Below are 25,193 nucleotides of genomic sequence, written 5' to 3'. Positions count from 1 at the left end.
TTTATATATTTTGTGGCATTTACTGTTAAAAATTCAAAGAAAATTTGTAACATTTTTCCCTCTTCCTGTCAAAGATTCCTTCCTCCTAATTAAATAATGGAGACAAACGGATGCCTTCTGAGTGACTGTTCTGTGGTGCTGCTCAGCATTGGCCAGGAGGTCAGCTCCTCTTACTGTTGTAATGGGCTTCACATGAGCTGCGGGTGCGACTCATTTCAACTCACAAGAGCAGTCTCATGTTTGGACTTTGATACCTCCTTCTTACACTGCCCACAATTTTCTTCCCACATCTCACAATTGCTTGCTTGCTTCACTAAGATCGCCCTCCATTTGTTTCCAACTGATGGTTCCTCCATCTTGGAGCTTTGTATCTTATTTTGGGGCAGCCACTTGAGGCAAAGATGGCTCCTGAAAAGGAAAGCAATGGTCTTGATAACTACGCATTTGCAGTGAGTATATTTATTTCTTCTGGATTCTTATGAAGTTTCTTTTACCATTTTCACATGAAAAAAACTGAACGTGAATATAAAATTAGGATTACAAACAAAATATGTTCCACTTCTGAGTATAAGACAAGTATATAAACTGCAATATATATATATATATATATATATATATATATATATATATATATATATATATATATAATATTTTATATAATTACAGGTAATTACCAAATAGACGAGTTCAGGCGTCTCTAACGTGGTGCCCGCAGGCACCAGGGTGCCCCCTAAGGTAGCTGGGGTACAAGCGGACCTGTTCTAAAAAAAGCTGACCAGTGCTGGTTCATTGTTGTGTTATAGTAAGAATATTTTTTTATTGGTTGGCTGAGTCGATTTAATCTTACTTCCAACAATTAACCCGGTAACAACATAGTAATACAATGATCTGTTGTTATTTTACAAGTGCATATCAAACTGGGTTTGATAGTAACAAAAAGTAGCTTTCAGCTTGAAAAATGTTGGAGACCCCTAGACTAGTTCTTGTCTGAAGTTACACGGGATAAAGGTATTAAATACTCACTCTACACTATTTACCATAGTCTCCAAACTAATGGCCACCATTTCTTTTTAGGTGGATAGACTAAAAGCAAAACCTGCTGTTGACGTGTGCTTTACATACTGTGTGCAAAGCCTACAATCTACTTGGCTACTTAGTCTCCACTCACAGAGCAGTTCAAGTAACAGTTAAAAAAAAAAGATTTAATAAAGTCCATAAGGTCCTTGCATAATTTGATTTTTTTTAATACGAGGCCTTTGGACCAAACATTTTGGACATCCCATATGGTATTTACATTGGTTGATTTGGTGTGGGAAAACTCCTTTCTTCATGATCCTCATTTTCGAGAAAGCCCATAAAAGGGGATATTGATTCAAAGTAATACCCAAAAGAATGATCAGCCCATTTTATAAATGTGTTGACCAAAAAAAAACAGACAAACACAAAAAGGTTTGCTCAAACAAAATGATCATAAAAGGACATATATATATATATATATATATATATATATATATATATATATATATATATATATATATATATATATATATATATATATATATATATATATATATATATATATATATATATATATATATATATATACATATATATATATATATATATATATATATATATATATATCAACCAAAACAATACTATGTACATTTTTTTAAAGAGATCTTAAATCTATCCATGTTTAATTAGTGAGCGGGTGACTGTCATTCTACTTGTGAGTAAAGACACCTTTTAGTCTCAAATAGTCAATTACAGGAGACACAAATATTAATTTCAATTTAAGTTTCATCGTAGTATGTATGTATTTGCAAAGGTGTGGAAAGATACAGTACTCTAGAGAAAACATAAACATTTATCAGAACTTTTAATGGTTATTAACTATGAATACACATAAGGGGAATATTTCCAATTGCGTAATTGTTGACTGAAATTTGTTTCCTTTTTTATGAGTATTATGACCAGCGTATAATATTTCTAAAAGCACCTATCTGATGCCTACATTTAAGCTTGAAAGGCGCTTTTGTGACCTGCCTGACACCAAGCATGGCAAAGATAATCCCATGGTTGAAGAGGACAATAGGTTGGCATACTGCGTAACCGACGTACCACCTTGGTACTTGTGTATACTTCTTGGTGTTCAGGTGAGCCAACACAACAACCATGCACACAAAGAAATCACTTTAAAATGCAGGACAATTACGTTCACATGAGCTGTCTTGTCCATAGTTTGTTGGAGTTTTTTGACACTCTATTGACCATTTGCACGTCAAGCCATTTATTTGTATAGCCCTTAGGCACAAAGGAGTACATAGGTTACAATTACACCATTCCCTGATCTTAAACCAACATTGGACATCATGTTGCCTTCCCTGGCAGAATGAGAGGCAGGATGGACGGCAAGAGGCACATAGCGGACAGCACTTGAATAAGCATTTGAGTTGAAACAAATAGGAATAAGGATGCTAGAAGAATATAACCAATGTTTATGATTGCGGTTTATTGCTGTGTGTGAGGCTGCTCCAACCGGCAAGGTTCTAAACCTGATTTGGCATTTTATCATATCCCTTTTGATGGAGACATAAGATGGCGATGTTCATCTGAATGTGTACTCAAGAAAAGAGCCATCGGTTCCTGACCCCTAGCTCATAAGATAAAACGTCATTTTACCAAAGTAGATATTTTCAACATGTTCCAAAGGGATTTCTATACAAGGTGCAAATGCCCCATGCTTTACTGCGTTATTACATCCCCCCAACATTTAGATACAAAGTCATTTTAGTAACGTTTGCGTGAGGAGAACATTTCTGGACCATTTACAACTGGAACTAACATCGAACCGCGAGATGACGAACTGCTGCGCTAAAATTCTGACGAAGACATAGTTAAACTTATCTATCCCGGCTGACGCTCAAGGAAACTGTGCGGGTCAGATGTATCGACATTTCGTTCTGTATTCACGTGTACACGAATGACAAAAAAGTATATCTGAATCTGAATCATGCCAGGGGTGCATATTTCTGCCTAATGGAGCGCAGCTACATATACCAGCTATGAAGAAGTGGTAGACATTCAGACTTTTATAGGCTATTAGATCAGCACCAATGTATGGGGGATACCCCATTGACAATAAAGTAGTGCCGATCATATAGACTGAAGTCAGGCCGTCTAGACGATTTGGTTAGGAGCAAAACTGTAGGGGTCGGTAGCTTGCTCTGCTAATGCTATTTAGTCCCTCCAAATCGCGTTCTTAGTGCTTTCCAACAACTGGGGCCACTTCATCCGACAGCCGCACAATATTTATTTGACTAGCATTGCCAATACAGGACTGTCTCAGAAAATTAGAATATTGTGATAAAGTTCTTTATTTTCTGTAATGCAATTAAAAAAACAAAAATGTCATACATTCTGGATTCATTACACATCAACTGAACTATTTCAAGCCTTTTGTTATTTTAATATTGCTGAATTTGGCTTACAGCTTAAGAAAACTCAAAAATCCTATCTCAAAATATTAGAATATCATGAAAAAGTATACAAGTAGGCTATTCAACTAATCACCTGAATCATCTAATTAACTCGAAACACCTTGCGAGGGTTTCCTGAGCCTTAAAAACACTCAGCTTGGTTCAGTAAACTAAATAACAAGTATGGGGAAGGCTGCTGATCTGACTGCTGTCCAGAGGACCATCATTGATACCCTCCATCAGGAGGGTAAGACACAAAAAGAAATTTCTCAAAGAGCAGGCTGTTCACAGAGTGCAGTTTCAAAGCATATCCACAAAAAGTCTGTTGGAAGGGAAAAATGTGGCTGGAAACGCTGCACAACCAAGAGAGCTGACCGCAGCCTTAACAAAATTGTGAAGAAGAGCCGCTTCCAGAGTTTGGGGGAGCTTCAAAGACAGTGGGCTGAAGCTGGAGTCCAGGTATCAAAAGCCACAGTTCACAGACGTGTCCGGGAAATGGGCTACAATAGCCGTATTCCCATGGTCAAGCCACTTCTGAACTCAAGACAACGGAAGAAGCGTCTGACTTGGGCTATGGAGAAGAAGCACTGGACAGTTGCAGAGTGGTCCAAAGTCCTCTTTTCAGACAAAAGCAAGTTTTGCATTTCATTTGGAAGTCAAGGCGCCAGAGTCTGGAGAAAGGCTGGAGAGGAGCAAAATCCAAGTTGCTTGAAATCCAGTGTGAAGTTCCCACAGTCAGCAATGGTTTGGGGAGCCATGTCAGCTGCTGGTGTTGGTCCACTGTGTTTCATCAAGTCCAGAGTAAATGCAACTGTGTACCAAGAGATTTTAGAGCACTACATGCTTCCATCTGCTGAAAAGCTCTATAGAGATGAGGATTTCATTTTCCAGCATGATCTGGCACCTGCCCACAGTGCCAAAACCACCAGTAACTGGTGCACTGACCATGGCATCACTGTCCTTGATTGGCCTGCTAATTCCCCTGACCTGAACCCCATCGAGAATTTGTGGGGTATAGTTAAGAAGAAGATGAAAGACACCAGACCTACAAATGCAATTGAGCTGAAGGCCGCTATCGAAGCATCCTGGGCATCAATAACACCTCAGCAATGCCACAGGCTGATTGCCTCCATGCCACGCCGGATTGATGCAGTAATTCGTGCAAAAGGATTCCCAACCAAGTACTGAGTGCATCAATGGACATTTTCAAATGTTTGATTTAGTTTTGCTGTTATAAAATTATTTTTTTACTTGGTTTGAGGAAGTATTCTAATATTTTGAGATAGGATTTTTGAGTTATTTTCAGCTGTAAGCCAAAATCAGCAATATTCAAATAATAAAAGGCTTGAAATAGTTCAGTTGATGTGTAATAAATCCAGAATGTATGACATTTTTGTTTTTTTAATTGCATTACAGAAAATAAAGAACTTTATCACAATATTCAAATTTTCTGAGACAGTCCTGTACTGTTGAATAGTATAGCTTTTTGTTGTTGTTGTTTTCTATTGTTTCCTGTTCTCACCCACTGTATACTGGTGTCATCATGTGGTAAGGTCACGTGTGTGCAAAGGGTCAATATGTGTACCGAAAGGGGAAATTCTCTTCAGTTACAGTTCAAAAGTTATCGTTAAGAAGCGATTGCATCATGTGTTCAGAAAGCATTCCCACAGGGATATTTATCACAGAACATGGTTTCTGCTGTTGTTGAAGGCTTGACAAACCTTGAGACATTGGTTCTATGAAACACGGATATATGTAAATACTTGGATTCATTTTCCCCCATGTTTTTTTCCCAGCACTGCTTGACAGCATTTGGAGGCATAATTGCAATCCCATTGATCCTCTCACAAGGCTTGTGTCTTCAACATGACGCTGTCACACAGAGTCAGCTCATTAGCACCATCTTCTTTGTATCTGGAATCTGCACTCTGTTACAAGTTACTTTTGGTGTCAGGTAGGTAAGATTAATGCATTGTGTGTAATCAGTGATGACTGTGTGCAGCCTAGGGATGTCCAAAATATTTCAGCTCAGTGGCCACATGATAGAAAAAAACACTCTGACGGTGCTAGACTTTTAAATGAATCACATACAAAGTGTGCTGTAGTTTTAGGGCTGGCGATCTTTTGGTGTCTCTCAGTAAAATCCCGATTATGGTTTTCAGAAGTAAGATTTGATTATAAAGCCGTAATTGAGTTTATATATATATATATATATATATATATATATATATATATATATATATATATATATATATATATATATATATATATATATATATATATATATATATATATATATATATATATATATATATATATATATATATATATATTTTTTTTTTTTTCCTTCACTAAGATTTAATATATTGTATAAGCAATTGAAATACCGTTTATTGAACTCAGGGAAGCTCATGCAAACTGGAAAGTGACAAAAAAAAACACAACAGTAATTGTAAATGATTGAGGTAATTGTTTACACATATTTTCAGATTTTATCCATTTACTTATTTATTTATGAAAAATAATCCCAAATTAGGGGTCTTTGCTGATTGATCTCATATCAATTATATTAAGACCCTAAAGCTTCTATAAACTTCCGCAAAGACACTCAGGTGCTATATTTTAATATTGTATTTTTTAATCCAGGTGCTAACTGATAATTTCCAATCACTGGGGATAAAAAGCATATTTGGGTGTTTCCTCAAATGTTATCTGTTTGATAAATGGTAGTCAGCAAATAAAACTACAGTAGTTGCTTTGCTTTGGTTGTGGCACCTGTCTTTGGCAACAACTTCTTTTTTGAGGGTCCCCCGGGGATTAAGATGTCCTCTTATATATCAGATTCTGTTAAATAGGATCATTATCAAAATGATGCATGCATTGTTCATGACAGAAGGAATCTGGTGTGTTAGGGGACAGAAACTTAGGGGACTTTGAGCCTTGAGGATCGGGATTGAGGAAACCGGATCCGTTGGTTTAAGTTACTTTGACACTGGTAATAACTTGTATATCCTTAACCCCTTAATGTTCTGACGGCCCGCATAGCTCACTAAATACGCCCCCTGGCAGTCAATACATGAATCAGCCTTCTCTTCTTTCATCCAGGACCATCCAGTGAATCCAACTGCATAAAATATTTACTCCAAAGCACACAATAATGCGAAAAGATGAAAAAAGTCCGCCTAAAATGCATTTCTGCATTGTTGGACGTTCTTTGTTGCAAACCGTCTTTTTCGCCACATAATTCCCAAAAATAATTTCCTATATGGTTGTTAGCCTCTGACCTTTTGATTGTCACCACTGTAAGCTTTTTTTAGAATCATGGCGCCCCTGTTCGGCTGCGGCTGCATCGGCTCGCAACGGTTTTTTACACGTCGGCCATAAGATCCAGTCTTCCACTCAGTTTTGATGGCGCACAAAGTTGGCTCGAACTGCAGATTAAGATACGATCGCAGTTTTTTTTGCTGGATATGCGATCATCCAGACATCAAGCGCTCGGTGCTACGACCACTCGGGAGTGTTTATTAGCCACGGACTGCTATGTCAACAAGACCCAGCGGCCTACAAAGCAGCGAAGCAGAGTGGCAAGACAGCGGCGTGACCGCCGGACGAGGAAGCGAGGTTGTCGGGCCGGGCTAACAGCTAGGCTAAAGGCTAAACCCTGCAAAACGCCTCTCCCATCCATTTTCCTCTCCAACGTTCGCTCTCTGGACAATAAACTGGACCATTTAACAACTGGGGGGGGGGGTTAAGGGTTATTGATCTATCTTCGTTATTCATTATCCATTATCCGTAATCGGTCAGTTCATAATACGCTACAAAGCCAAGGAGCCGGGACTCTTACTCTCAGCCAAAAGGCTAAGCTAAGGTCCTAGCCCTAAAGCCTTGCTGCGATCATTGCGAATGCACCTGGAAGGGTTTTTTTGGGGTTTTTAAGGGTTATTGTTCTATCTTCGTTATTCATTATCCATTATCCGTTATCGGTCAGTTCATAATACGCTACAAAGCCTAGGAGCCGGGACACTTACTCTCGGCCAAAAGGCCAAGCTAAGGTCCTAGCCCTAAAGCCTTGCTGCGATCATTGCGAATGCACCGTTCCCGGAGGTACTGCAATACCGGGCCGATGCGTGGAGTGGACAGAGCAAGCTCTTATTCCATCTCCGGATTGCAAAAATCAAAGATCATGGCAAAGGCCAAGCTAAGGACTGACATAGCATCAAAGCCACAGTCCAAAAACAACAAGGCCAAGCTAAGGACCTAGCATCAAAGGCCAAGTTAAGGTCCTAGAATGCACCTGGAAGTGGCATCGAACCGCGAGATGACGAACTGTTGCGCTAAAATTCTGACGAAGACATGGTTAATCTTATCTATCCCGGCTGACGTTCAAAGAAACTGTGCGGGTCAGATGTATCGACATTTCGTTCTGTATACACGTGTACACTAATGACAATAAAGTAAATCTAAATCTGAATCTGAATCTTTTTCCTGTATTGATAAAACTGAAATTTCTTTAACTCCAAAAATGTTTAGCCACGGGTAACCAATTCATATTATGATTGACTCATTGGTTAGCCAATGAAATTCTGAAAAGAGCGACACGTAGATATTCACTGTGTATTTAAACTAGACCCCAAAATAACCATGCATAACGCCACTCGTAATCCATTTTTATGCACTCTTATTACCCGGACCAAAGAGATGCGGAAATTGAAGTCAAAAATTTACAACTCTTTCAAAACGTGTAGAAAATTGGTCAAAGTAAAATAAAATAAGTAAAATTAGAGGGGTTTTAGTGCTCGAAACTGGTTGTCTCCAAATGGCCACTTTTGGAAACGCTTAAGCCTAACCATAGAAAAATGTGTAAAATACAATGAGAATATTTTTTCAGATTGTGATCAAATTTGACAAAATACCAGGTAAGGCATATAGTCTCCCCTTTTTTTCCAGCAAATATGCCCATGCTACACTCATCTGCAGGCATTTGATTGCAAAAAAAAATAAAATAAAATAAGGCAAGAATAAAAACCTTCTATTTCTGTGTGTTCCCACTCGGATTACTCAATATTAGTTGCACTTGCAGTGATGATCACAGTTTGGGACAAAACCTCACTCTCTTACCTTACAAAAGAGAGCAAAACCAGCCATATTCTCCAAAGGTTCAAGAACAGCATTCAATTTATTTTGGATACGTCTTGATTGAGATTTCAGAAGAACATTAAAAAGCTTAAAGGCATAATCAATGCTGTCAGCTCAATATTGAGTAACCTTCTGCTTCTCAAATCAAGACAATGACACTAGTTTTTGCCCAGGCTGCTTAGAATGGCTGATTTTGACATGAAATATGTAGCAGCTGGAGAGAGACTTTGGTTTTGTCAGGAAACGGACCAGGAAGCAGGAAGTCGGAACTCAAATGCGTAGACGATCTGTCACTTTAATTAGGAAATAAAAGTTGTTCAACACACAAATGGACCAAAAACAAAACAAAACAGGTTTAAAGGCAATCAAAATTACAAACTGGGCATTACTCAGATCAAACAGGCATGAACAGGTCTTCAACAAGGGTTAAACAATGGTCTGGCAACGGGCAGTCCCAAAAGAAGCGTTTAAATACTCCAAAAGCAATCAGTCCAATGCGTCTCAGCCGGTGTCAAGGGGCGGGGCGAGCTGGGCGCCATAACTGTGTGATTTGCTCAATCTCAATGTGATTTGCTCAATCTGTGATATTACGTTTGTTGCAACATGACTGAGGAAAAAAAAAGAGAAATAAAATAAATACAAATACAAGTTGATTAGTTTTGATGCATATGATGGCCAAAATTACACAGCATTGTCATAATTTCATTTTTTTTTTATATTACTAGAGTGAATCAAAATATTTTTCCATGGTTTTGCAGACTTCCAATTCTTCAAGGTGGGACCTTCACATTGCTGGCACCATCCATGGCCATGCTGTCAATGCCAGAATGGACTTGTCCTGCCTGGACACAAAATGCAAGCCTCGTCAACACGTCTTCCAGCGAATTCATGGAAGTGTGGCAGACTAGGATGAGAGCAGTGAGTTTATTAAAATAAATTAATTAAAATTGATGCAAATTGACCAGTAGTGGTTTCCTTTAAAAAAAACACAATATCTGCGAAGTTGGTTACCAAACTTAGAGTTAAAGCTTTGAAACATGTGTCAACTTAGAGCCCACATCATTTTAAGTGACACGCTATACAATGCTGAGAGAAGCACAAAAGAAAAATAAGCTGCCCGGCATCAAACAATTCAGTTTTAAATTTGTCTACTGAATGTGGCCAAAGCCAAAGGCGCCACCTGCAAAGCACCTACTGTAGCTGTATTTTCTGACTACCATGAATTAATCAAGCAGAGAAAGTTGAGGAAACCCATGCCATTATTATTTACTTATAATGTAGTCACGGGAACACTGTTTAGGGCAATATGAAAAATACAAAATTTGGAAAACAGCACCTACAGTTGTGGTCAAAAGTTTACATACACTTGTGAAGAACATAATATCATGGCTCTCAAGTACCGTATTTTCCGCACTATAAGGCGCACCGGGTTATAGGGCGCACCCTGAAAAAATAGTTTTTGGTCCTATATTTGACATACATAAGACGCACCGGATTATAAGGCGCTACAATGGGAACGTCGACTAAACAGTCAGATAGTTCAGTCAAACTTATTACCCCCTAACATTCCGAAAGCTTGCAAAGAAGCAAATACGTGTCGTAGACACGTGCAGATGCGGTGTCCGTACGATGTCACTCGAATGCATCGTTCCAAATATCATTCCGAAGGTTAAAGTCTTGGGATTCAAGAAATGCCAACCATTCCTTAGTTTCTATTTTCTTTTTCGCTCGCAACTTTACTGTGCATATGACAATAAACACTTGGAATTGAGTTTAATTTAAAAATAGACACTCCATTCCATCCATTATCTGCACCGCTTATCACAGAAACATCGAGTTCAGTCTGAAACAAGATACTGGGAAAATATGTAGCTGGAGTAGCTCACCGAAGTCGTTGTGTTCAATAATAATGTGCAACCATGGTCCTCTTATACCGAGAGTGTAGTAAATCAAGGAGAGTAAAATATTTACAAATACAGAATGGTAAAACATGTTTCCTCTGTGCCGTAGACAACCACACTTGCTATTCACATTCATCTTTATCGGCCAATTGCACGCTTTGTTTTGCTCCTTAACCTATACAAGCCTGTAAATGATGAAAAGGATCCGCCCCCTTTACCTCTGAATAACCTTAGCCAATAGTGATCGATTCATCTGATGATTGACACATCTTTTTCGGCCAATTGCAGGCTTTGTTTGCCCCTTAGGCTATGCGAGCCTGTAAATGATAAAAAGGATCCGCCCCCTTTACCTCTGAATAACTTTAGCCTATAGTGATCGATTCAAATGATGATTAACACATTGGTTAGCCAATGAAACGCCGGTATATAAATCCCAGCATACACCGTGGACTACTCGCGTTCGGGGGAAAATCTAGTCGGCGGCTGCTTGAATTAGTTGCAAGACTTTGCGACTTAATATTGATCCATAAATAAGGCGCACTGTATTATAAGGCGCATGGTCAGCTTTTGAAAAAAATAAAGGCTTTTAGGTGCGCGTTATAGTGCGGAAAATACGGTATTTAAATTCAGAAAAGTGGTAATTTTTTATTTTTATTTATAAGTCTTTGTTCATAATTGTAAAATGTGCACAAGAGGGAGGCGGATACTGTCAGGGACCAGGATAGGAAACAGGAATGGTGAACCCAATCACGTAACGTACTCACAGTTTATTAGTAGGGAGAGGAGGACTGCGCGCACACTCAATCCGAGGATCGATGGTCGCGAAGTGGATTGAAATCCGAACAAAAGAGTTGTCAAAATCAAACAGATCAGGCCAAAAATAAAACAGGATCAAACACAGGCAAATTCACAGAACTAGGCATTTCACACAGAGTTTTAACAGGAGTCTTGCAGACGCTCTGACAACTAACGGCTCAATGGACCGCATTTAAGTACTCCCAGTGAGCAATCTGTTAACGCGTTTCAGCAAGTGTCCATGGGCGGGGCAAATTGGGCGCCATGGTAACCGTGACAGATTGAATTAGTTTGTGCTGCAATTACTGCTTATTTGAAATAATGAATTTATGGGACTCTGTGGATCATCGGAAGAAATCTTTAAAAATGTGTTGCTAGTCTCTCTCCAGTAAATTACAACTGCTTGTTGAATTCTAATCAGATAAAACTAATCAAAAATTTAAATGAGTAAAATTGGATTAATGAATGAAATAATAACAATAATACTATTACTAATACTACAACTAATAATAATAATAATAATAATGAAGGGCAGCACGGCGGCGCAGTGGTTTGCGCTTGTGCGGCACAGTTCATGTCATGGGAACCTGTCGTGGGTTCAAATCCAGCTCCAGACTTCCTGTGCGGAGTTTGTATGTTCTCCCCGTGCTTGCGTGGGTTTCCTCCGGGCACTCCGGTTTCCTCCCACGTTCCAAATTTCAGGTGAATTGGCCGGTCCAAATTGTCCCTAGGTGTGAATGAGCGAATGAGTTGTCTGTCCCTGTGTGCCCTGCAATTGGCTGGCAACCAGTTCAGGGTGTCCCCAGAACCAATGCCAGGAGATGGCTGGGATGGGCTCCAGCCCCCCCGCGACCCTAATGAGGATAAGCGGTACGGCTAATGAGATGAGATGAGATAATAATAATGAATTCTAACTTACACATAAAAATAATACATTAAAAAAGTGAATACTGACTTGTTAAAAAAAGGTAAATAACTGACAGGTCTATTACTACATGAAAAGTGTTTCATGAATTGAATTTTAATAATACTACAAAGAAAAGTTATATATGGTGAATGCTCGAAAATTCCAGTCAGGCAATAAAGTGATGATTCAAACTACTGAGATTTCTTAAATTCAAATAGCACAAGCAAGTCCATTGCAGTTTGAGTTCTGATGGTTATAATGAAAAATAAATAGCAATAAATTGACTCACAAGTAAACCACAATACACAATGGTAAACATTAGGGGACACACCTGGCATACTCAGGAACAATGTGACATTGTGGGTAATATATTTCTTATGCATATAACATCACATAGAGAGAGGGATTGGATACATTACTTTATATTGTTTTACTTTTGACTAATGTTGTGAACAAAATATTTGAAGTGCAGCTGTCTATTTTCACTTGCCCATTGTCTCAGGTTGTGAGCTTGATTTATTTATTTTTCACTGCAGCGTTAAATGCACTTTATATCGTTGAATTGTTCAATTTTATTGTGTGAAAATATTTGAATTACAATAGCATTTGTTTACTTAAGCAGTTGTCTGACTAGAGATTGTGATTTATTCTCTCCTGAATTCTAATAAAACAAAGAATAAAAGTTATTTAAGTTATTTAGGTGCACTTCAAGTATAGGAAATATATGTTGCTGGCGAGGTACAATAAATATTACAAGGTTCTATAACCCAACTACCTGTTTGTTCCTCTCTATTTAAGGAATATTGCTAAGAGACTTTAAAATTCTTTGACATCCAATAATTTTTTTAAAGTAACGAAAATAGTTACTTTTCCAAGTAACTAGTTACCTGTACCATAGAGTAATTCTGTAACTAACTTAGTTACTTTTTGGAAGGAGTACTGAGCAGTGTTCCCTCTAAGCTTCACGCGAGCGCAATTGCGCACTGCTCGCACATTCTCAGCGCACAAGAAAATCTAGCCTGCGCACAAAAATGAGGGCTCAAAATTACTAATTAAGAAGCAACTTAAGTCAAAGTTACAGTGCATGAAGGTAAAAATACACAGGTTCCCCTGATGTTGTGTCCAGTGTTCCCTCTAAACTGCGAGCGTGCGCAATCGCGCACTGCCTGCACATTCTCAGCGCACAAGTAAATCTATCCAGCGCAATGTTCCCTCTAAGGGCCCGGTCACACAGCCGTTTGCGGCTGAATCACGACCAGAAATTTCTGCCTGTGAGGCGGACGCTATTGGGCGTTTTGAGACCGCCATATAGACGAGATACAGCAGTGCTTTACCTGCGGTCGGAAATTCACACGCGGCTGGCCGCGCGAAAAAGTTTTGAGCTGCTCAAAACTTTGAGCACGTGTTAACCGCGGGCGGCACACGAGGTAATGAGGCGGAAATGACGCGGAACGACGTGCTCTGGCCACGGCCAGGGCGTGGTTACACATGGGTAGGACGGGAAATTTCAGCGGGTAATCGTGGGTGGAGCATGGTAATAGCATGTTCTGCGCCTGTATCGCGGTGTTATTACGTGTTTTGCGTGTGACGGTCAAACGCCTTTCTCCGCGTATATACAGCGCGATTTGCCGAGCACACGTCAGTTGTGCTCGAGACGTCAAGGGGTGAACATAGATCCCCGTCACCGTAGTGACCTCCTCTTAATCCATTTTTATTTCTTGACATTTCTTTTCATTTCATAACAAGATAATAAAATAAAAATGAAAAACTATTACAATAATAACATATTGGCTTCTTCGGTGCCATAGCTTGAAATCTTGAACTTCACGGGACTGTGTCTTGAGCGGTTATGATTTCTACAGCCCGGTGTTATGCCGAGAAATACATCCCTGCCGAGATTTGCATCCCCTCGCTACTACAACCACTTTTACCTCGTTTTATCTCACTTTTATATCACTTTTAGGGAATGTAATGGCGAACCTATAACTAAAACCACTTCGTCTTGCATTTGTTGGGAACGTAATCAAACGGTAATGCACACCGTATATAAAATCCTCCCCCCCTCGCGCGAACGCGCATTCTGCTGCGCTTCCAACAAAAGCGATCGTATTCTATATAAAACGCTTATTAAAACAATAAAGCGAGCTAATTATAACAATTGGGAGATCGTAGTCTATACAACGCGTTTATTTAAACAATAAAGTGCGATCGTATTCTACAAAATGCGTTTGTTAACGCGGATGAAAAAGTCACCAACGTCAATGCATGCTTCCAACAAAAGCGATCGCAGCAGAATGCGCGTCCACGCGAGGGGGGTGGGGTGGGGTTGTTTGCGTAGGAGTCGGATTTGGGCACAACACCGGCTCGGAAGCTTTTATACCCGTGGTCCACACGAGAAAATGACGCGGAAATGACGCGATGAGGAAGCGGAACAGTCGCCGGCGTCTGTTTTGCGGGCACACCACCGATGAACAGCGGGTTGGCCAATTTTGCGCATTTTCCATCGCGGGCAACCACGGGCAAAAAACCCCCCCCAAAATTTTAGCCGTGATTCAGCCGCAAACGGCTGTGTGACCGGCCCCTAAGCTGCGTGTGTGAGTTTTAAAAGTTTTTTGAGAACCAGCTTCTTCGGCTCGGCACACTAAAAGGAACCGGCTCTTTCGGGTCCTAAACGGCTCTTCAGGTTGTTTTTGCTTCTTTCATCCCTATATGACCAAATATTATGTAAAATTATGCACAAAATGACTTAAAGGAAAGGGGAATAGAACAAAAAAGTAAAAAATACCAAAATGAAAAAGTAGTGTAAAGCTAAGAAAAAGAAAACAAAAGGAAGAGAAAAAAGAAGGAAAAATTCAGAAAAAAAGCCAGAAAAAAAGAAACAAAGGAAAAAAGTAAATAGAGATCAAAAAGAAAAAAGTAACAGCTAGGAACAAATAAATACAATGAGATTTTTTTAAAAGGGATTAAAAAAATGTAAAAAAACAGGGAAAAAGAAGAAAAAGTTTGTGTTGCATTCAAATAATTTCCAATTATACCAAGTCAATCTTGTTGCTAACATTGTACTTCCACTTAAAAAATGTAATTAAATACAGTTCTGTATCGTGCAACCGACTAAATAAGCCCCCAAAAATGTTAGTAGTATGCGACAAAAGATACCAGGAAAAAAAGAAATGAAAATCTTGTGAAAGAATTGTTGTAAAAGCAAATGACGTTTGTAGGCAGTACAACCTTTGCACAATACATTAGTCAATCCATTCAAAAAAATGTTTTGCATTGCCGGAAACTCAGCAAAATGTAACTTGATGTCAAGTTTTGGACATGTTTGATAATGACTCAGTTGCCACACTTGGGATTGCCGTTGCTCACTGTTGTTTCAAGCGTTGCTCACCAACTTTGTGTGAACGCTCAGACCTGTGGAAAATTAGAGGGAACTGAGTAATTGGGGTGGAATGATGTGCTTTGGTCACGATTTAATTGTATCACGATACTAAGATATCGGTTAGATTTATCTCACGATTCTCGATAATTGTGAATCGTCAAGTATTGTTATTTGATATAACTGATGATTGCGATATAATCTTCTTTCCTAAAAAACAAGCAACTTATATCATATACTTCTGGGACAATAAACCATGAATGCTGTTCAAACAATGTACATCAGTTTGGTCAGTCAGTCCAGAAGCTGCTATTTATTTCAACTGAGACAATCGAACATAACATGTTCACTGTGCAACATGTTTATAGCCACAAAATGTCATGAACTAAAATGTCAAAGTAACACAAATGTGGTCCTTTTATTATCTTACTTTCAGTTTACACAGTAAGATGTTTACATAAAAAAGAGCCTCTAAAGAAAAAATACAGTGTAAGTGTAAGCTATCAAATTAAAATAAAGATCCTTTAAATTCAACATTTTTTATTTTCAAAATCCTGTGTTTTTTTGTAATGTCTAGCTCTGTCTTCATTGGAACAGAATGAAAAAAAAAAGTGGTCATACTTTGGATAGAAAATTTATGAGCACCAGCCATAATTCTCGTTGCTCGCTTTCTTCTTCCATGTTTCACTTTTGTTTGGTTTCAAACTTTTTTAAATAGCCGATATGACATCACAAAATTGATTCTGGGGAGAAACGTCAATTTTAAAAATCATGATATCGACATGAATTGATTTTTTTGTCCCATTGTTGTCACAGACCAGAACGGACACAGGACTCAACTGCATGCGTTTCTCAGATTTTATTGAAAAAGATTGAGTGTTAGGCTTGCTTGATTGCTGGATCCGAGGACTGGCGGAGAGCGGGATCGAGCAAGGCGGGTGTGACACTTCCGTGTTGGAAAAAGGCAGGTGGGAATGGCACGTCGTTTGACCAGGGCTGGAGATCAGAGGCGATGTCGAGTTCGTAACAGTGATCGTAGGCAGGCGGCAGGCAGAACAGTCGTAGTCAGGTTCAGAAATGGGTCGAAAACGGGGATCAGGCAGAAAACAGATTTAACAGGGACGGAGTCGGCAGGAAACGCTCACTGTGTGAAAACACAACAGCTCGCAGACGATCTGACAAATTTTGAACTGAAGTCGGGGCTTAAGAAGGGTGTGGCCACCAATCAGCTTGTCCGGGCTGTTGGCGCAAATCAAGCTGCCACAGGTGTTCCAAATAGGGCAATCATGACAATTGTATGACTATCGTTTTAAAGTAACGCGCCCAACAATGCTAATAATTAGCCAAAATTAATGTATTACGGTATGTCATATCTGAGTTTTAATTACTTTCCATGTTTGTCTCCAGGTCCAGGGGTCCATCATGGTTGGCTCCCTTTTACAAGTGTTCATCGGTTTCTCCGGACTCATCGGCATCTTCATGCGTTTCATCGGTCCCCTCACCATCGCCCCCACTATCTCTCTTATCGGACTGTCTCTTTTTGACTCTGCTGGTGCAAGTGCAGGGAATCACTGGGGAATTTCAACCCTGTAAGTGAGACAGTAATACCTTGTTTTTTGCGAGTGTTGCGTTCCAAAAAAGGACCTCGAATACTCAAAATCTGTGAAGCCTCTATTCAATTATTTAGTAATTACTCTATTACAGTGTTCTCAACTGTTTAAGACACAAAAGTGGGACCTGTTTTCAATGTGTCGCAAATCTATTCCTTGGCAAAATAATGTTAAGAAGAAGAAAACAAATTCAGTGAATGTTGGTCAGTCAACCTGTTTTTCATATGTGTACAACTTAAACCGCAACATTTTGACGCACTATCAAGGACCCACTCTGGGTGGCGTGGAGTCACAATGCCTAACTAAGAATTAAGTCAACAATATGTCGTTTATTCGGTCCAGGTTCAGTACACAGGAAAGACAGAAGATTGAGGCAACAGAATCTTGATCACCAGAAGCAGTTGTCGTGGTCCAGGGGCTGGCAAGGTGTCGGTGATCCGGTAACCTAACGTTAGCGAAAATGACAGTCCAAATATTCGGCAGGTGAAATTTGTGGTCGGGAAAGGAGGCGAGGGTTCGGCACACTATGACCAAAGCAAAGGCTGAGACAACGCTAGAACGAGACAAGAATGGCAACGAACTGGCAAACATGCCCAAAAACGGGAGTGCTTAAATAGTAAGCAGGTAAAGTAATTTGGGTGCAATCTGTGCACGTTAACTACCTAGTGAGTGGAAATCAGAGCCAAGGAGGAAGTGACCAAAAAAAAAGAAAAGAGAAAGTGACAGGGGGGAGAGAAAGAAAACCGAACTTGAAAGGCAGACTGTGACACGCAGAGACATAGGCATAAAAGGGGTGGGATGACTGTTTAGCCAATCGGAGTGCAGAACACAATGCACGATGAAAATCATCAAAGCCTCGGAACCGCGAAAAGAAAACAGCAGTTCACCGAGGAAATTCTGTATTACTTTTAAACTTGGAGCAATTTTGTGAATAAGCTTTTATTTGTATTACATTAAATGTAATTTGTTTCTAATGTTAAAAATATCATCGGGATGATTTCTTAAATATGTTTCCACTTTAACATTTCTTTGTCAAAACAAATTCTATCTATCTACCTTGGTCATATCCCTCAAGAGGAGTGACCGACAGCAAGACACACACATACAATAACAAAGAAAATAAAAGGGAAATAAATAGCAAAAAAACACACAAACATTTTTGGATCATGGCCAACCCAATTGCCCAAACACCCAAATAAGTTAGGCACCTCGGCACCCAAGTTGGTCATGCTTTCGTCCCTCCAGAGGAAATGGGACACCAGAAAGCGGCCCTGTCACTCGAGTCAGGGTGACACAAAACACTCTTTTGTTCAATAGCAGGGCCCGACAGTTTTTACTGGTTTCACTGGTCAAAACAAATGATTTAACCAAATAAATTGTAATGAACCAGGTACATGCTTTAGTCACCAATTGAACCCTTAAGCCTTCCAAGTAGCGTGACAGGAAATCCTATTAAAAGTTCAACAATCCAAGTAGAGGTACTTTACATTTACAAACAATGTATTTATATTTCAAATATTTTTTTTTCATGCAGAACCACTGTCCTTATCATCATCTTCTCACAGTACCTCCGCCACATTCCTATTCCTTTGCCGACATACGGCAAGGACAAAAGAATACATTCCAATCGTGTTTACATCTTCCAGATTCTCCCGGTAAGTAACACATTTGTATTTTTCTTTCACATTTGCAATAGTTTTGTCCAAGAACATGCATCAAATGTCTCCTTTGCAATCAATATTAACTCATTCAGTGCCATAACGCATCAATACACCTTCAAAATTATTTTCCCTGAGGGACAAAACTTATACTTGATGTTGATGCCGTCATTTTATCAAAATTAAAAAAAACATTACAGAGAGTTTTGCCAACTCTGGGAATGTTTTTAATATGGAAAATCACCATTAGATTCCAGGAGTAGCGTTGCCTTCTGTATCCAGCAGTAGAAGTATCAAGGCAGCCCCATATGGTGAATAGGTAGTTATGCAGTGAATGAGAGAAGCAAACATAGATAAGATAGGTACAGACAGAACTTTTTCCTTTCTAAAAAGATGATAAGGTCCCTTTGTCATCATCGAGACAGGGAGTGGTGCGGTTTTGTGCATGTGCGTAGGAACACGATCGCCATGGTGAACAAATATGTGTGATTACATTGGGGACTTTTTATTTCTAATTAGCGCAAAGGGCACCCAGTTTGATCAGTAACCTCAGTGGAACTGTTTAAATCTACGCTTAAAACAAACTTCCATTTTATAGCTTATGAATGACCTATATTTCCTTGTGATGCTTGTGATGTCTATTAAGTGTTATTAGAAGATCCATTGGAGCTTAGTCATCCTGGAAGGACGATTACCTCATGTGCGGTCCCTTCTCAAGGTTTCTTCATTTTCCTCATGTTGAGGTTTTTGAGTTTTTCCTTGCTCTCATGTCGGTTTTATATCAGGGGATGGTGTAATAATAGTCTGTGGTTTGTAATAACCTATGGGCTGTGGAGCCTTTTGAGACTCCTTGTGATTCGTGCTATACAAAAAAAAATGACTTGACTTGACTGTGCATTTCTAAAATAGCAACTTAGCTAGAGGGTATATGAACTGTCTTCAGGGGGCACCACGTCGGGAACCTCTGCTTTAGGTATTGGAGGTATCCAATTGATTTAAATGCATCCTTTCACAAACTATCAGGAGACCAGAACAGACCAGGAAACCCTATAGCATTCATTTCAGTTCTTTATCTAAGGAAGCGTTCAGGGCTTGCGGGGCGCCGGAGAGATGGTTTCGGATCGAGTGGCCAATCGGAGTGCGGAAATCAGACAGGTCGAGTTTACCGGGGCTGGAGAGGAAATCGAAGCGTGTGGCGGAAACAGGTCGGATCGGAGGCAGGCAGAAACAGGTAAGCAGAGTTCTTAGACGAACGGGAAATCAGGAGAGTCACACAGAGTTACAAATGTACACTCTGACACGGAACTCTGGGCGCAGCGCGCTTAACAGCGTAGTGCCAGCCAATCAGAAGGCGCCCACCCAGGCGCCACCTGATTGCTCCAGGTGATCAGAGTTAGTAATCATGACACAAACAGCCGTTTTCCTCAGAAGATTTTTTGAAATCGAGGATTTTCAAGAAACTTAACGATGTTCTACTGCTATTTTCTCAACAATGGTAAAAGCTAGAAACATACCTTTTTCTCCCTACTGAAAAATGAGGATCGAAGCTTTCTTTTGATATGTCCCATGCCAGGGGTTTCCAAACTTTTCAGAAAGGCCAGATTTGGTTAGCTGAAAATGTGTGAGCGCCACTATTCAGCCTGGTATTCTTAAGTCTTTGATAAAATCACCCTCCTTGAAAGGTTTGCAGTGCTTGGCGATCACTTATAGCCCTCATTTGCAGCATTTTCATTTCACATTTAGGGTCTCGTAAAAAAATGCTGCTCCAATACTACAAATACTCCAATTTCTACTTGTCCTAGAACCTGCAGCCCTCACAGTCAACTTTCCTTTTTTTATTTACAGTCGCCATGTCTGAAATGGATAGGGCTAAAATTATCAGAGAAAGGAAAAGGGCAAGGTGGCAAAACGGCTACTCCTATTATCTGGTCAAATGCGATCTTGGGCTACAACTGGATGGACTTTGGACATGCCTGTCCTATGCCTGTATAGCTACAGAACTAATATTTGTGTAGGCCTTCAAAAATGAGTCAACTTGACAAAAATTGGCTGGCACGGGCTCTTCCCATTTGAGGGAAAATTCTGGCATTGAATGAGTTAATACACCCTCGTTTGTGGTTGAGCGAAGTGGTTGAACGACTTTATTTGTGCTTACAGGTTCTGCTGGGAATCTCTTTGTCCTGGCTCCTGTGCTATATTTTAACAATCTACAGCATACTTCCCTCAGATCCAGGCCAGTACGGCTACCTGGCTCGGACCGATCTGAAAGGAGACGTCGTGGGTAAAGCTCCTTGGCTCTCGTTCCCTTATCCCGGTAAGCTTTCACTTCCTAAGCAGTATCCAAATTCCATGCCACGAACCCTGTGCAACCCACTTTACTCTTAGGCCAATGGGGGCTGCCCACCGTGAGCATGGCAGGGGTACTCGGTATTTTTGCCGGGGTGATTTCATCCATGATCGAGTCAGTCGGGGATTACCATGCCTGCGCCAGACTTTCAGGGGCCCCGCCCCCGCCGAGACATGCAATCAACCGGGGGATCGGCATCGAAGGGTTAGGATGTCTTTTGGCCGGTGCCTGGGGGACTGGTAATGGGACCACCTCCTACAGTGAGAACGTGGGCGCCCTCGGTATCACAAAGGCGAGTCACCTCTTCCATGCTTCCTTTTCTGTAAATAGGGATACAACTGACAACTATTTTTAAAGTCATTGATTATTCAAACAATTAGTCAAATAATCGGATAATTATGAATATAAAAAAAATCAATTTAGCATGTGGCTAATGAGGCAGCACTGGTAGCACAGCGGCTGGGTTGTTAGCGTGCAGCCCCACGGTGTGGAGTTCCACTGTTCAATTCCAGCTACCACAGCCTCCTATGCAGAGTTTGCATGTTCTCCCCGTTCTCCCCATAACACTCAAGCTCTTCTTCATAGCGAAATCTAACCTGATCGAAACTTTTAAGTCAAAATCTACACTGCTATATAAATGCCCATTTCTGTGTGTGTGTGTGTGTGTGTGTGTGTGTGTGTGTGTGTGTGTGTGTGTGTGTGTGTGTGTGTGTGTGTGTGTGTGTGTATGTGTATCTTTGCATATGACTTATGGGATCCCAAACGAATGATCCATTTTGTTTTTTTCACCTTATTTTAAGCTTCCGGGAGTGTCTTTAGCTAGGTTTTGAGCTGCTGTGGGTATAGTCATGGCTCATTGGTGGAGAGAAGAGAAGAGTTTTTTTTTTTTTTTTCATCGTTATTCTTTTTTAATTTCTTTCTTCAGAAGATAGGCAGTTGCCTCGGTGAAACTACATATGGTGAAGGAAAACGAGCTGGCTAATCAGAGGAAGACTACGTGCTTTTCAGGCCCAACTGTCAAGTCAAGTCATTTTTATTTGTATAGCCCTAACTGTCCGACTATTCTACTCAAATGTTTGTGCATCATTTCCATAATATGCAAGGTCTGCTTTTCAAACTTTGCAAGTAGTCTTTTTATCGTCCATATCCAGGCTAAAATGTTCCCAAACTCTCAATGTTCTGGAATCTCTACTCGATGTTGACGCCCTCATTTCTGTGTTGGACCACTAGAGACAGAGACACTTTTACACAAGAGCGGCTCTCAGAGAGGATTATACTAGTGTAAAGATGCCTCACTCTGTTGGAAAAATGTGTTCGTCGACAATAGTTGTTTAGTTTTGTCGACAACGTTTTCTCATTTTTGCAGCCCTCTTTGTGAACGTTTTTTTCTCTAAAAGTACTGAAAGTCAATATGGATGACCCCCTCCACAGGTCGGCAGTCGTATGGTGATTGTTGCTGGAGGTGTCTTCATGATCTTCATGGGTATTTTTGGCAAAGTTGGAGCTCTTTTTGCCACCCTCCCATCACCTGTAATTGGAGGGATGTTTATGGTTATGTTTGGGGTCATTTCCGCAGCAGGGATCTCCAATTTACAGGTCAGCGCAAATGTATTTATTTACTCAATCATGCCAACAGCTGTTTGAAAAAGTACACCCCTGGAAGACCTATTCTACTTTTGACTTTGAAGCTTAAAGAGACCGTGTGTATTATTTAGAACCTCATAGAGATAAAAAAAAAAACTTCATTTGTCAAAAAATGAATTTAAATAATAAGCAAAAAAACATGAACTATCATATAAATTTGTTTTGAAAAAAATACTAGTAGGACAAGAAGCTTGTATTTATTTGACATAACACGAGTCTCATCTGGATGGAGCTGACATCATTGTTCGACATCAGGCTGCAACGGGTACCTGGAAGTAACAAAAACATAACGATAGGCTTGTCAAGAAATCAAGAAGAAAAAGTGCGGTTTGGTCACTTTAAGTCTGTGTAATTTGTATTTTTCCTTGTGATTTTTATCACTTTTTTGGATCGCATAACACAATACAGCGCCATCAAGTGGTCAAATAATACACACTATTTAATAGAACAATTTAAAAACTATGTAGATTGTACTTTTTCCACATGTGTACTCACTATTACCAGTATTATTTTTTGGTACCATTAATACTTCTGATATATCAAAACAGATAACTTGAGAGAGATAAAAGGTGGCATGCGTTGTTTGAGGTGTTCTTAAAAAGTTGAAAGTAAAGTATTTTTAAGTATGTTTTAACAATGCACAACTGGGCTTAAATAGCCTTCACAAGTTTTGTATCCACTGCGCCGATCTACTCGGGTCTTACTTTTAGCAATGTTGTTCTGGGACACGTAAGACCTTAGGTAGAAGGAAAGGTGGGGGAGATTTCAAAGGGACTCCTCATTGCGTTTTTTTGCTATTGTAGCATGAAAATGGTAAAAGTAAGAAAAAGCTTTCCTCAAATACAGTCCATAGGCCAACCCAAACTGCCAATAACATGGGAAAAAAAGAGTTTATTTGAGCCTAAGAAATGCACGTATTTCATGAATAAGCTGACTGAAGTTGCAGTAATGACTTTAAACCAGGAGATGGCCGCAGAGAGTAACAATGTGAAATCATCAAAATACTGCTACCTAACACCGGTACTGTTGGAATAGACATTCCGTGTCTCATGCATACCTGTCAACCTGTACGACTTTGCCGTACATAGTACATTTATTATGCATTTTAATACGTGTACGACGTACAAGAAAATCTGAACGGAAAAACGCAAATTTGTCAATTATGGGTACCATCCGGTATACACCGATTATCACGAAGCGGCAAATCAAGTCAAACGAGTTCGCAGCTATCTCGGTATGTTTTTTTTCCGTGGCAAACGAAGCGAGCGGTTTGATGCTACTGTGGGCATGCGTCTGCAGCCTCGGATTTCATGTGGTAGTTATGTAGTGGAAGGAAGTCCGTCTCTTTTTAAAGAATCGGCTTTTTCGGCTCAACTCATTAAAGATAGCTGGCTCTCAAATGGCTCACTTGCTTTGATGCATTATATTACGAATTATTATGTTGTATAAAGAAGTTAAGAAAAAAGGAAGTATAAAAGGAGAAAATGAAAAAAGACAGGTTTGAGGTTATCCCTTTAAACAGTATATAACCAACAATAATTTAATGCAGAAAATGAATTAATAATTGAATAAGAAAATGTATTATTCTACTTAATTATATTTTCATGTATTTTTTCCTTCTACGGTGAACGTTCAAGCTACTTAATTTTTGAACTTTTTTATAATAAACCTCATTCATGTCGAGCAACTCAGTATCTCACAACAAAATGTTAATTAACAATATATATGATATAACGAAACACATGTACAATATAACATGTTAAACTACATAAATAAACAGGTTTGAAAAAAATATATGGTGTAAGATTATTTTGTATATTGCAAGGCAAAATACAACATTTTGTAAGGGCATGGAGCCGTGGAGGTTGACAGGTATGCGCATGTTAACTCGTGGGACCAGTCCGAGGATTTAAAAGAAGAAAAAATAAGCTGAAGAGAGCATTTCAGTTGAGTAAGGTTACAAAAGAAAATAAAACAGAGTTGATCAGGTGACCGTTCTCACGCAAAAGACCTCGAAAAACATCTGACCACAGTATTTATAGGAAAGGGCTGTGGATTGGTACGGTCAAACATGACATTTAAACAGGCAACAAAAGGAACTCCCAACTTCACAAGAGCCCCTTGATAAAATTTGGACACAGCTGTATTTTGAAGGTTGTATGATAAGATCAGTGATGACTAATCTGAAGGCCATTGCTGGGAAAGCACTGATGGAAAAGGATACATTCAAACATCATATGAACACAGCAGGTAAATACTTCATGCAAATATGTGGGTGACTATAATTGCATTTATAACAACTAAATGAATAATGTGATTGTCAAAGTAATAATGTTA

General features: G+C 39.6%; 1 protein-coding gene and 1 pseudogene across 1 annotated transcript in view; one reads left to right on the top strand and one right to left on the bottom strand.

Moving 5' to 3' along the window:
* The first annotated feature begins 280 nt into the window (after positions 1–280).
* Positions 281–25,193, top strand: part of slc23a4 (solute carrier family 23 member 4) — a 29,585-nt gene continuing 4,672 nt past the window's right edge. Inside the window, exons 1-9 of the mRNA XM_088339394.1 lie at positions 281–449; positions 2,025–2,159; positions 5,279–5,436; positions 9,377–9,536; positions 17,005–17,186; positions 18,742–18,862; positions 21,023–21,179; positions 21,251–21,504; positions 22,644–22,808. Of these exons, the coding sequence (XP_088195520.1) occupies positions 402–449; positions 2,025–2,159; positions 5,279–5,436; positions 9,377–9,536; positions 17,005–17,186; positions 18,742–18,862; positions 21,023–21,179; positions 21,251–21,504; positions 22,644–22,808 (1,380 nt within the window). The 5' untranslated portion in view covers positions 281–401. The remainder of the gene's footprint in view (positions 450–2,024; positions 2,160–5,278; positions 5,437–9,376; positions 9,537–17,004; positions 17,187–18,741; positions 18,863–21,022; positions 21,180–21,250; positions 21,505–22,643; positions 22,809–25,193) is intronic.
* On the bottom strand, positions 7,565–7,684 carry LOC148363376 (U2 spliceosomal RNA; annotated as a pseudogene).

The sequence above is a fragment of the Urocampus carinirostris genome, chromosome 7 (assembly GCF_059441175.1).
Source record: "Urocampus carinirostris isolate Australia breed hairy pipefish chromosome 7, RoL_Ucar_1.0, whole genome shotgun sequence".
Lineage (NCBI taxonomy): Eukaryota > Metazoa > Chordata > Actinopteri > Syngnathiformes > Syngnathidae > Urocampus > Urocampus carinirostris.
The sequence above is the reverse complement of the archived record's forward strand: the minus strand, read 5'-3'. Positions and strand labels throughout refer to the sequence as shown.